General features: G+C 36.3%; 1 protein-coding gene across 1 annotated transcript; it reads left to right on the plus strand.

Moving 5' to 3' along the window:
• Positions 1-2,217: 2,217 nt before the first annotated feature.
• LOC111907356 (tobamovirus multiplication protein 2A) lies at positions 2,218-4,950 on the plus strand. Its single transcript, XM_023903125.3, has 7 exons — positions 2,218-2,380; positions 2,938-3,235; positions 3,799-3,898; positions 3,985-4,065; positions 4,163-4,267; positions 4,347-4,556; positions 4,629-4,950. The coding sequence occupies exons 2-7, from the start codon at positions 3,000-3,002 to the stop codon at positions 4,734-4,736; spliced, it is 840 nt and encodes a 279-aa protein (XP_023758893.1). The 5' UTR covers positions 2,218-2,380; positions 2,938-2,999; the 3' UTR covers positions 4,737-4,950.
• Positions 4,951-12,200: the final 7,250 nt, after the last annotated feature.

The following is a 12,200-nucleotide window of genomic DNA, read 5'->3' on the forward strand; positions in this document are numbered from 1 at the left end:
ATATGGCTCCTTAGGAACTCATACTGAACACTTAGGTGTGTTAGCACAATTCTCACAATAGTCCTTGCTTACTTGAGGATGAAATTTTCTAGCCAAAAAGGCTAGTTGTGACATAAGAAAGTTATCGTATTTACATAATATCGGAGCTTTAGATTCAACCCTGTGAAGTTGACCACAAATCTAAGCTGCCGACCTCCACCTTCGACGATCTTCTATAGTCGTCGTCGGACGTGTCTTCTCTTGTTGTCATCACCTCATTTTCCGCTGCCGCCTGCATATCTAGTGCCACCGCCGCTGCCTTCGGTTCTAGCAGTCATCGCTATCTGTAATTCTTGATTTTTGATTCTACAAATCTTACCGTCAGTTTGCATTCTTTGAATCTACTATCTATTTCTTTTCATCTTTGTCAGTTTAATCGTCGTCGTCTAGTAGTTCTTCATTGATAAAACTGCGGGGATGTTAGTGTGTAGGGTTAGGGTTTATGCTAAATATGTTTCTTTGAAAGCTTATTTGAAAGATAATAACTTACAAATTGACTCCCTGTTTCTATGGCCACAATAAGATATATGGAACCAAACAACAAGCAAAAAAACTTGTAGCTTTCTTTAATGCATACAGTAACAAAAAGGGTTGTGTCATAAATGATGATGAAAAGACATGAGAAGAACAGAGATGGAACGATTGGTGATTTTAGTGTCACCATGTCATTTTATGTAATTGGAACTAATATGTGAGCTAAGGGGCTTCATAATTTTGTACTCTAATATATGTATGGGTTTGTGCGGAGTGCACACATGTATAAGATCGAATTAGAAGTCGGTTCGACGATAAGTCGGGGGTCCAAGGGTAATGCCCCTGGATCCGAGGTTTCCAAAGGGTCAACGCCCCTTTGGCGGGGTCTAGGGGCAACGCCCTTGGTTGGGGTCCCACTATCAGCTAACGAAATTCGTTAGTTTTGGAGACCCTAAATCCTCATTAAATTTCAGATTTCCTGGCTTGCTTCCAAAGCAACCCATAACGGCCACTAAGTGAAACCCTAATCTCGTTTATTATATAAACGACTCTTCTCTTTGAGAAGATACACAGAAAAACTATTAGCTCTCGTTTTCTTCAAACAAACACAAAATCCTTCTAGCAATTTGGCTTATGATTTTTGTGCCTAGAATCGTAAGTGTCCTCTTGGATTATCCTAGGTTACATTTCTTGCAACACAGACATATGGTAGAAATATCAGTTCGGAAAATATCCACACGATCCAAGTGGTATCCGGATCTCCAACATAAACCTTATTTTTTCCAACATAGAAAAGAAAAACACTATTCCAAATGTATTATGTAACTAACTTGTTTATTGGCTTGACCATTTAGTTTTGATGATATGATAGTTGTGTGATATATATTTGACATATCATTAAAATGACACATTGGGCGTGTTCGGCACAGAACGTTTTGGAGTGTTTGAGAGCTTCTAGCTTCTAGTGTTTGACAAAACGTTCCATTTAAAACAGAAAGCCTCGTTTGACACTACAAACTTCTAGTGTTTAGTTTAATCAAAACGCTCCAAATCCAAATGCTACTTCATGTAGCGTTTAACAAAACGTTACAAGCTACAAGCTACCCGCTGCCAGTTAGTTTTTCCGAACACGCCCATTATCATCTTCTTTACCCATCAAAAACCCAATATTTTGTTGCACATCATCCTTAAACCAATTTGTTTTTGTTAATTATGCTAATACAATCGAACATATTTACATATGTAAATATGTTCTAAATCATCGACGAAGATGTAATTCATGGTACACACATAAATAACGAAGATGGACACAAATTTTTAGAGTGTTAGAAGTGGGCAACGCCCACATGCATTATTAGCAGAAAAAAAAAACGTTGTTACCGGGATGTTTTGGTGGTAACGGAAAGCCATAAGAATACTTATAACGCACAATAACGATGAAGACGGATAATGTTCTTAAGCGTTATTAAGGGTGGTACCTAGTAGCCTTACTTTTGCCGTGATTGTCACATGCATGATGCATCGCACATGGTCTTTAACGGGTTGTTGCTAACGTCAAGTTTAAGAGACCATTTTGGAATAAAGGCTTTTCGATTTATACTAAAAATGCAATAAAATATAATTTCACTTAAAACTACATGTTATCAGATAATCGAGGGGCCATTTACGTAACTTAATTCTCGTAAGTCGTAACTCGTATGTTCCGACTTGCATTTTGGCGGTGGGCATTTGTAATTGTCCGATTTCAGATAGAAAACAGACAGACAGATAGATAGATAGATAGGGCATCGATTAAACAATTAATTTGGGTGTTACGATCGAGTTGCTGTCGAAAATCTCTACACTCGCGATTATCGCTCATTCCTCTGTAAGTGCTGCCATTCAATTCGCAGTAAATTAGGAACAATTCTATAATCTCTCTATGGGTTATTCGCAATCGAGAACCCAAACGAGGGTATTGCAATCTTTTGTTTATTTAATGCTGTTTTACTTCTCCGATTTCTTCAATTATAGATTATATTGAGTTTCAATTTTGGATTCACTGTGTTTTCCTTCACCGATTGGAAAGGAATTTCGACTTTTCGAGTGACATGTTTATTCATCTGAACGAACTTTTTTTGTTCCCACAAAAAATCTAGCCATAGTTGAGTTCGGATACTTCATCGGATCTTTGTATGACCTTTCATCTCCCTAAATCTATAGAATTATAACTCCAGCTTGATTTAAATACATGTTCTTGCAACTTACAAGTGAGCCAATTGGATTTTTCACTTTTTATCTACACATAAAGCCATAAAGGTCAATTGACGAAGAACAACACAATTTTTTTTGTTGCTTTTGGAGTGTGGTTGGTTGACAAATTTCATTTGACGTCATGTGTTTTGCTTTTAGTAAAATTAACTTCAGTTTTCTACGTTCTTGCAGTGTATAACCGTTTCTGTTGTTCTATGACATTGGTGATTTGAGAGACTTCAGGGTAAAGAAAGATGGCTTGTAAAGGGTTTTTAGAGTGCTTGTTGAAGCTCCTGAACTTCTTATTGACTCTTTTGGGTCTGGCCATGGTGGGCTATGGGATATACTTGTTTGTTATGTACAAAAATGCAACTGATGATGATATGGATGCCCTACCAACAAATGAAGGATTGATACAGCTTGGACGCCCTATGCTAATGGCTGTGTCACTGTCTAGCAACAGCTTTTTTGATCACTTGCCTACTGCTTGGTAAGTGCCTCTTGTTCATTCATACTCATAGTTGGATGTTTTGTATCATTTTTTCATATTGTGGTGTTTGATATTAAGTTTGGATTTTATTGTGTTGATGTGCTCATCATCTATGAACATAAAATCTACATTTAGCTGCTCTTTGTTTAGTAGCCACTCAGGCCTCAGCTCAACCGAACTAAGCCTTATCCTGATATAAAGTATAAACCATGGGGAACTATGCACATACTTGGGGCTCATGCAATCAGTACCAATTGCAATGAAGATATATCATATTCATCCCAATTTAGAAGAACAGCTTAATGAGTATCAAGAAATTTAAGATAACTCAAGATTGAGAAATCATGATGAATTTGAAGATGCATGTTGTACCGAGTACTATGAGAAAAGATTCTGAAGAGTTACTCTGTTTATTTAAACCTAGTCTAAAGAAAGATATTTGGGGCTCTAGATGTATACTTTATCACATACTCATATAGTATGTGATAAAGCTGTAAAGTTGTGTGCTTGAATAGGTTTGAATTATGTAAATTGTAATGTTAAAGTTGTTATTTTGGATGCAGGTTCATTTACCTATTTATTGGTGTTGGTGCAATTGTCTTTGTCATATCTTGTTTCGGGTGCATTGGTGCAGCAACAAGAAGCGGATGTTGCCTAACTTGCGTATCCTACTTTTTACATACACTTCACATTTCTACTTTTGATGAAAATAAGATTTATTTATTTTTGAGTTCCTTAAGGAAATTCAGTACTCTTTACTTTTGATCTTGTTAATCTTGGTAGAAGTCGGATGTGCAGCTTTCATCTTCTTTGACAAAACCTGGAGAGATGTGAGTTTGCTTTTACCCACATCTTAATACTAATTCTCAACATGTTTCAAATGTATCTTATTAAATAAACAAAAAAAAAAACAATTTTTTTTTTCAGGAGATCCCAACCGATGAAACCGGACAATTCGACGCGATATATGGATTTCTAAAGAAGAACTGGAATATCGCCAAATGGGTTGCACTTGGAGCTATTATATTCCAGGTAAATGTAGCAATCAATTAATTTACAACATTGTACTTTGAAAAATCTAGCAAGTTGAATAATAAATAAATATATGCAGGCTTTGGTATTTTTGTTAGCACTTATGGTACGTGCTGCAAATGCACCACCAGAATATGACAGTGATGACGAGTACATAAGTGGTCCCCGCCAGCAACGCCAGCCTCTGATTGGTCGGCAACAGCCTCCCGTCACAGGTGTCCCCGTCACTGGAACCCTAGATAGCCGCCCCAGCAGAAATGATGCATGGAGTGCTCGCATGAGGGAAAAGGTTTTTTTTTGTAAAATTATATCAAAAAAAAAAAAGAAACCAGATTTTGTAATTTTGTTGGTATGATTGCAGTATGGGCTTGATACGTCAGAGTTCACGTACAACCCGAACGACCCAAACAGAAGTCAGCAGGGCAATGCACAGCCGACAGAGGAAAAGGGTGGTTGCATCATCATGTGATGTCAGAGTGACACGTGGGCATGTCTGATTGGAGAGTTTGTTGGTTGTGACTGATTGGTTTGATGTAATGTAGAGTTAAAAAAAAAACATAATTGTTATTGTTGTGTGTGTGTATAAAACATAAAATATCAGGAGCTAATAAGGCTCATGTTACTTGATCCGACGTTTGTGATGTTATCACGTTTGTGAGAAATGGACTCTTTGTATTTTGTAATGGTGCCATGTTTGTGAATTGATTGTGGTGTACTTGGTGTAGATAGTTTGATTAATGTTCTTGACATTATTAACGTCACATGATACATATGGGAGTATGTCCAATATGTATCTTAATTCTGAAAATTGAAGTTTTGTATTTTTATCTGATATCTAGTGCACGAAAAGTCGTAACGTCATTTTTATTAATTAAATTTATTTGGTGATTGATTTTAAGCCATTGAAATAAGAGGATGAAAGTGGGAATTCGGGATTTGGTTATGGTGGGGTGGGGAGGTGATATATTGTCATTTGATTTGCCAACCTCCAACATGGGTTCCACCACCACCGCTATACACTACCGTCTTTATTTTATTTATTCCTATTGTTCAAAGTTCAAACAAATGGAATCTTCCACCAAGTTTATGTTTATGGGGTCCCTCTGTCGATTACTTATTCTTGATTGATTTTACATGAGTTGTAATAAGATGAAACAGGAATTTGGGGAAGAACATCGGGAATCTGATTAATACTTTTTTAGAAAGACTCCTACCTTTTTTTTTTCTTTCACTCTAATTCTTGTTATATTCTACAATGAACTTTTATGGAAATAAGAAAAACTAATAAAATCTATAAACATTCACTGTCACCCTCAAAGAGCAAGACTCGATGAGGATACACAACGATGAGGATGGGCAACGAGGTGTTAAGCAATTAAGAAAAATAAAAAAATAGACAACCAGATGTTGAGCAATTAACAAGATAGACACCGTCTCTAATATCATGTAAGATTTCTTTGAATTCTTTTTATTAATTTTAAAAATATATTTATTTTAAAAATATATTTAATTGCAAGAGAATAGACTTTAATATGTAGAAACATAATGACCTTATCTAGCTAATCTTATATTTCGAATAGTTTTTTTTTTTATTTTTATTATTTTTTTTTGACACATATCCCTTTCTTAGAGCTCCTTAATATTTTTTCTAACAAAATTGTAATCATTATTATGGAATTTATTGATGTACACTATGACTAGCAAATATATACTACGGAAAAACAACCAGCATGTTACCAACCAAACCAAGAATATTGGTAACCAATATGTTTGGTTGGTAGAACCATACCAACCAATTCAATATATATATATATATATATATATATATATATATATATATATATATATATATATATATATATATATATATATATATATATATATATATATATATATATATATATATATAGAGAGAGAGAGAGAGAGAGAGAGAGAGAGAGAGAGAGAGAGAGAGAGAGAGAGAGAGAGAGAGAGAGAGGGGATCATGTTCGGACTCTTTTTTCAGTGAGTACTCGTGAAGACACTTAAAAAAAATTAAAAAAGTACAAATCATAAAATCGAGCATAGTACTATATTGGAATGAAAAAAATTGGAATTTTTTTTGGATAATTCAAATTGAATCATGGATCATTTTTATAATCCATGATTCAATTTTAATGATCCAAATTTGTTTTTTCCATTTTTTTTCTCTCCAATATAGTATTATGCTCGATTTTATAATTTGTATTTTTTTAAATTTTTTTAAGATGTCCTCACGAGTCTTCATCGAAAAAAGAGTTATCATCGGAACCGGACCCTATATATATATATATATATATATATATATATATATATATAATATATATATATATATATATATATATATATATATATATTGTATGTTTGGTGCTTATGATTTACAAGCTGAGATATTAACATTTACTGAATTATTAAAGTTTAAAATTTTAAACTTATATTGGTGTGTGCAATATTCCTCTACCGCTTGAACATATAAACTCATGATAGAAATTAATAAAATCATTTTGGATTGAATTTTCAATCTCTAACTATTAGAAAACTCTTATTCACAAAACCCCCATTGAAGTTTCACAATGCTTAAGAACACAAAAATCGTCATTCACAAAACCCCCATACATGTTTGTATATACCATTACCAACATGTATCAACCAAACTCATTGGTAGCCAAACAAGTTGGTACCAACTATACTTGGTACTATAGTGGTAGAAATTTTTTTTGTACCAACTATAATTGGTACGGTACATGGTTTAGTGAAAAACTAAATTGGTACCTACCAATTCCACCCGTAATATATACGGTTCTATATATATATATATATATATATATATATATATATATATATATATATATATATATAAATATATATATGTGTGTGTGTGTGTGCGTGCGTGCGTGCGTGTGTACACTAATTACATTTAAATACCCTCTATTCTAACTATATTATAAATATGTCTAATACGCCCCCACAAGCTAAGGTCGAGGAATAACCTGAAGCTTGGATCTTAGAAAGAGGAATTTAGGAATCGACAACAATTTTGTAAAAATGCCTGCGATTTTGATCATGCGTAGATATGAACTTAACCTGATGTTCTCCTCTGGTAACCTTTTCCCTCACAAAGTGGAAATCAAATTCTATGTGTTTTGTTCTTGCATGAAACACATGATTGGATGAGAGATATGTTGCTCCAAGATTATCACACCACAGGACTGGAGCAGATGATGTTTTGACACCTAGCTCTTCAAGAAGAGCTTGAAGCCATGTGAGTTCAACGACGGTATTCACAAGAGCTTTGTATTCAGATTCCGTAGAGGAGTGAGATACAGTTCGTTGTTTTCTGACTGTCCATGAAATTAGATTAGAACCGAAATATATGGAAAATCCCCCCGCTAGATCGAAGGTTATCTGGGCAACTGTCCTAATCGACGTAAGAGAAAGTCGTAAGAGATGAGGGAGAGTTTGTGGATCCCTACCAGTGAGAATTAGTGAAGGCCTGAAGACAATGATCGGAGGACTGACAAATGAGCATGCCATGATCAAGGGTGCCCTTTAGATAGCAAAGAATGTGTTTGACAGCAGACCAATGATTTTCAGTTGGTGCGTGCATAAGCTGACAGACCTTGTTGACAACAAATGTAATATCTGGGCGAGACAATGTGGCATATTGAAGGGCGCCAACGACTTGTTTGTATTTTGCTGGATCAGAAAAGGCTGGACTGTCATTGATAGACAATGGGGTAGAAGTGATCATCGAAGACGGTGTCGGCTTGGAGTTTGAAAGGCCCATTTTCTGAAGAAGTTCCAAGATGTACTTTTTCAGAGAAAGAATGACATTGTCTATGGTTGGGACGATTTCAATCCCCAAAAAATAGTTTAGACGCCCAAGATTTTGTTGCACGTAAACGCATCAGTAACTTGATGTTGTAAAACGTGCCTTTGTGTACAATTCAACAAGTAGTAGAACAAGCATATGAGTCGAAGTTTATCTTTTCCTTCTAGAAATAGAAGCGATATCTGGGCCTCTCGATGATTTTGTTGTGACCTATGTACCGGCCGGTCAGAACTAAATTGATGTGTTCGATTAAGTTCTTTGTCAAACAAATCGAAAATCGGGAAACAAACTGCTGGACAATAAGTACGACATTGTTCCATGTATTTGTCCGACTGATATCATGAGAACAGAGGATTATATGATCACTTATCTAAAATGGCACTTCATAGTTCAACAGAGTTTTCGAGAGCTACGATTGCTGGTTGGTTCCTGAAGTAACATACCCAAATATAGTTATTAGACTTATCCAAGTGGTAGTCTGTTGGATAAGGTGTCTAAGTCCATAACTTATTTGGTATATACTTGACCCGACCGGCATGGTCCATTTGGGTTGCATCTCACCCGAACTTTTTATGGATAATTTTATGAGAGTTATACACATATGGTTATTAATATATTATAAGTTATAATATATTAATATGAAGTTATGTTATTTAATTAGTATTAGTCTTAAATTAATTATGAATTAATTTAGAGATTAAAAGGAAGACTAATTAGATTATGGGCTATTGGTATTATATAGTGTGGGCTAACACTCATTTGTTAATGGGCTAGGCTTATATGGAAGTCCATGGATGATCCATGGAGCTTTTTACCCATGGATCCTTGGAAAGGAAAAGACATGGGTTATTAGGGTTTCACCCTAATCATGTACACTATATAAGCATGCTTATGTTGCATGAAATGACCCCGAAGGGGAAACTTGTGAACTAGTGTGTGTGTGTGCTTGTGTGTGGCCGAAAATACAAGTGTGTATTCTCTCTCAAAGTTTTCCAAGAGTTTGTGGTGTTTTGTGATTTCATTTGAGGCATTCACACTATTGGTGCTTGGCCCTCAAACTCCTTAGGAATTGAACTCATCATCAAAATGTATGTAATCTCATCTAATTCTTTTATGTTTAAAAGTACCCCATGGCATGTTAGATAGGTTATGAACGTTGGAAAATTATTATTTTGCATGTATTTAGACAAACATAGATCCAAGGTTTATTAGGGTTGCATGCACACTTAGGAAGTGTTAGATTGCTCAAAACCCAACAAAAACCACTTACAGTCAATAAGGCTAGAATTTTGAACGGGGGGCACTAAAATCGAAGTTTTATATTTAGAAGACCATTGTACTCATCCGCTATTGCCTGACGCCATTCTGGATATTTGTTTGCAATAGAAAATGATGTCGGTTCAGATATGTAGGTGATAGTGTGATAGGCTGAGGGATGGAAGGGAACACAATGTTTTGGGTTTTGGATAAGGTTGGCAGGACAAGGACGAGGGACAAATGTTGGAGGGGGAGATGTGGGAGTGTAACGTCCCAAAAATAAGACCCAAAAGTTTCATTTTAAAATTTATAAAACGTTAATCCCAAAACATTGTCATACAACCAAGATGGATCAAAGTGTATCACCACATCAAAAAATATCAGAGTAAATCACAAAATACGGGATGAGGTGGTATGTGCTTTGCAATCATCCCGGGCTCTTCCCCTTTGAACTAGAAGTACCTGAAACATAAACTGAAAACCGTAACCACAAAGCTTAGTAAGTTCCCCAAAATACCAAATACCATACATAATAAACACATATTAGGCCCCTGCCCTTCATCGGGTCCCTCCTGACATCGATTCCCACTCGATCTCAGGCCCCGTCCGACATCGATCCCCGCTCGATTTACAGAGCTGTCAATCATCAGGCCACGCTTGACATCGGGCCCCGCCTGGTAAACATATAAACATATAATCATACAAACACATGCGATAATCACAAAGACAATAGCATACCATACAGTCATCGAGCTTCGCCCGGCACCGAGCCCCGCTCGGTGTACATACCAACGCATTACACATGCAAGAGTCATGCAGACATCTAACATCCAAAACATAATAAACCATGGCCCGATATTTGAGCCTTCGACCCACTAAACACAGTGAGGAAACTCACCTCAGACTTCTAAATCTCATAGATAAATCTTTACCTGTTGGTCCAAAAATCTGACATCCCAAAATCATGATATAAAAATTCCTTAAGTACAACTTAAAATGCCCCAAAACCCCTTATAAGGCAAACTTGGCCAAACAGTCAAAAGGTCAAGAAAGTCAACTCAACCTGGCCGCCACGTCGTGGTACCCTTGTACCACGTCGTGGTGCCAGATACGACAAAGTAGTCGCGAACCAAACCGCCACCATGTCGTGGTGGCCTTGCCACATCGTGGTTACAAGGTTTTCAACAACTTAATGCATTCAACCACTTCATTCGATTCAAGAAGGTCTCCAACTCAAATCTGGTACAAAATAGGGTCTAAATGGATAAAGTTTCCAACTTTATCCAATAGAACCCTCCAAAATGTATAGATCTTGACTTTTAAGATCCAAAACACTTCATGGCTTCACCAATACTCGTCCAATCCGTGGAGTTACTGGACCAAAACTACAAGAGAGTCTAACACTAAACACACCTTAAAAGTCAATGCTTTTCGGACATACATGTCTAATGCATGTCTTAACTCTTATTGGGTCAAAATAGGGCAAAAAGGCCAAGATTCCATGCATTACCCTCAAAACTCAAATCTACACTAGATCCAAAGAGCCAAATGCTCCAAATGGCCTGGAGACTCATAAAGCTGCAAGCTTCAACTCACCTACCCAAGGCAACAAGAAAAAGAGAAAAAGGGGAAAACCCCATAGATTTAATCATAAACACATCAAGATGAAGACTTTATACCTCATTGAGATGCTAGAGGAAGGTAAACTCCTGGATCTTCTTTGCCTTGGACTCCCAATGAGGTCTTCCACCACCTTTTTCCTTCACAAGCACCAAAAACTCACACTTTTAAGGCTTATATTCACAAAATGGCTCTAGGGTTGCAAGGGACGATTTGGAGAGATAGAGGTTGATGGGAGGGGGAATAGAGGGGGTGTAAGGTCGAACCTTGAAATATGATGATGTTTGAAATAAATCTCAGCATCAGTGTATATCTCAGTATCAACATCAGCGTTTGAGTAGCTCAGCGTGTTTAGTTTATTCAGTACATTGTAACAGATTTTGTATTTATCTTGTTTCCATAGTTAGCGTAAATTAGTTAGCTGGCATATCCCTGATTTGTAGGGATTGTCTAGAATAGCAGTATATAATCTCTTGTATAGGTTTGTGAATGGTTACGCCTTTGACAAACCCTAATTGCTGCTTTGTACACACAATAATCTCTTTGTGAGATTATCTTTCTTAGTGAAAGTTTTTCTTCGTGAATTCTTCTTATTCTTATTTACTGTCATTGTTTGATAAATTGATTGATCTAAAGGCCTTTTCAATTGGTATCAAATGGCTTCATCTTCTTCTTCGTCAAACTCATCAAATCATCCCTCCGCTAAAATTCCTCCTTTTGATGAAACAAATTTTGCCATGTGGAAAATAAAGGCTCTATATGCTTTAGAGTCAGTCGATGAAGACATGTTGGACATTGTCGAAAAGGGTCCATATGTCCCAATGTATCAGCCTCTGAAAAACAACGTTCCTGATGGTGCTATGAAGAAAACACCTAGAGAAAACTGGACGACAGATGACAAAAGAAAAAATGGTCTAGATGTTCGTGCTCGTGCCGCAATCAGCTACGCTCTGCCATACAATATTTTTGGGCTAGTTCAAAATTGTATCTCAGCAAAAGAGATGATGGATACTCTGACTGTATCTTTTGAAGGAACTGAAGAAGTCAAGGCTACTCAAATAAATGATCTTAACCGAAGGTATGAACATTTTTTTGCTAAGAAAGGTGAAACCTTGACTCAAACCTTTAACAGATTCAATACTCTTGTTAATGATCTACGGAGATTAGATCAGTTGAAGCATAGAACTGTTCTAGTGCAGAAGTTTT

The sequence above is a fragment of the Lactuca sativa genome, chromosome 3 (genome assembly GCF_002870075.4).
Source record: "Lactuca sativa cultivar Salinas chromosome 3, Lsat_Salinas_v11, whole genome shotgun sequence".
NCBI lineage: Eukaryota > Viridiplantae > Streptophyta > Magnoliopsida > Asterales > Asteraceae > Lactuca > Lactuca sativa.

What these genes read in the sequence shown, in the direction of transcription:
- LOC111907356 (XM_023903125.3), top strand. Translation starts at nt 3,000, where the DNA reads ATGGCTTGTAAAGGGTTTTTAGAGTGCTTGTTGAAGCTCCTGAACTTC. An exon ending in TTGACAAAACCTGGAGAGAT is followed by an intron (nt 4,066 to 4,162) that starts GTGAGTTTGCTT and finishes TTTTTTTTTCAG; the next exon opens with GAGATCCCAACCGATGAAAC. An exon ending in TTGGAGCTATTATATTCCAG is followed by an intron (nt 4,268 to 4,346) that starts GTAAATGTAGCA and finishes AAATATATGCAG; the next exon opens with GCTTTGGTATTTTTGTTAGC.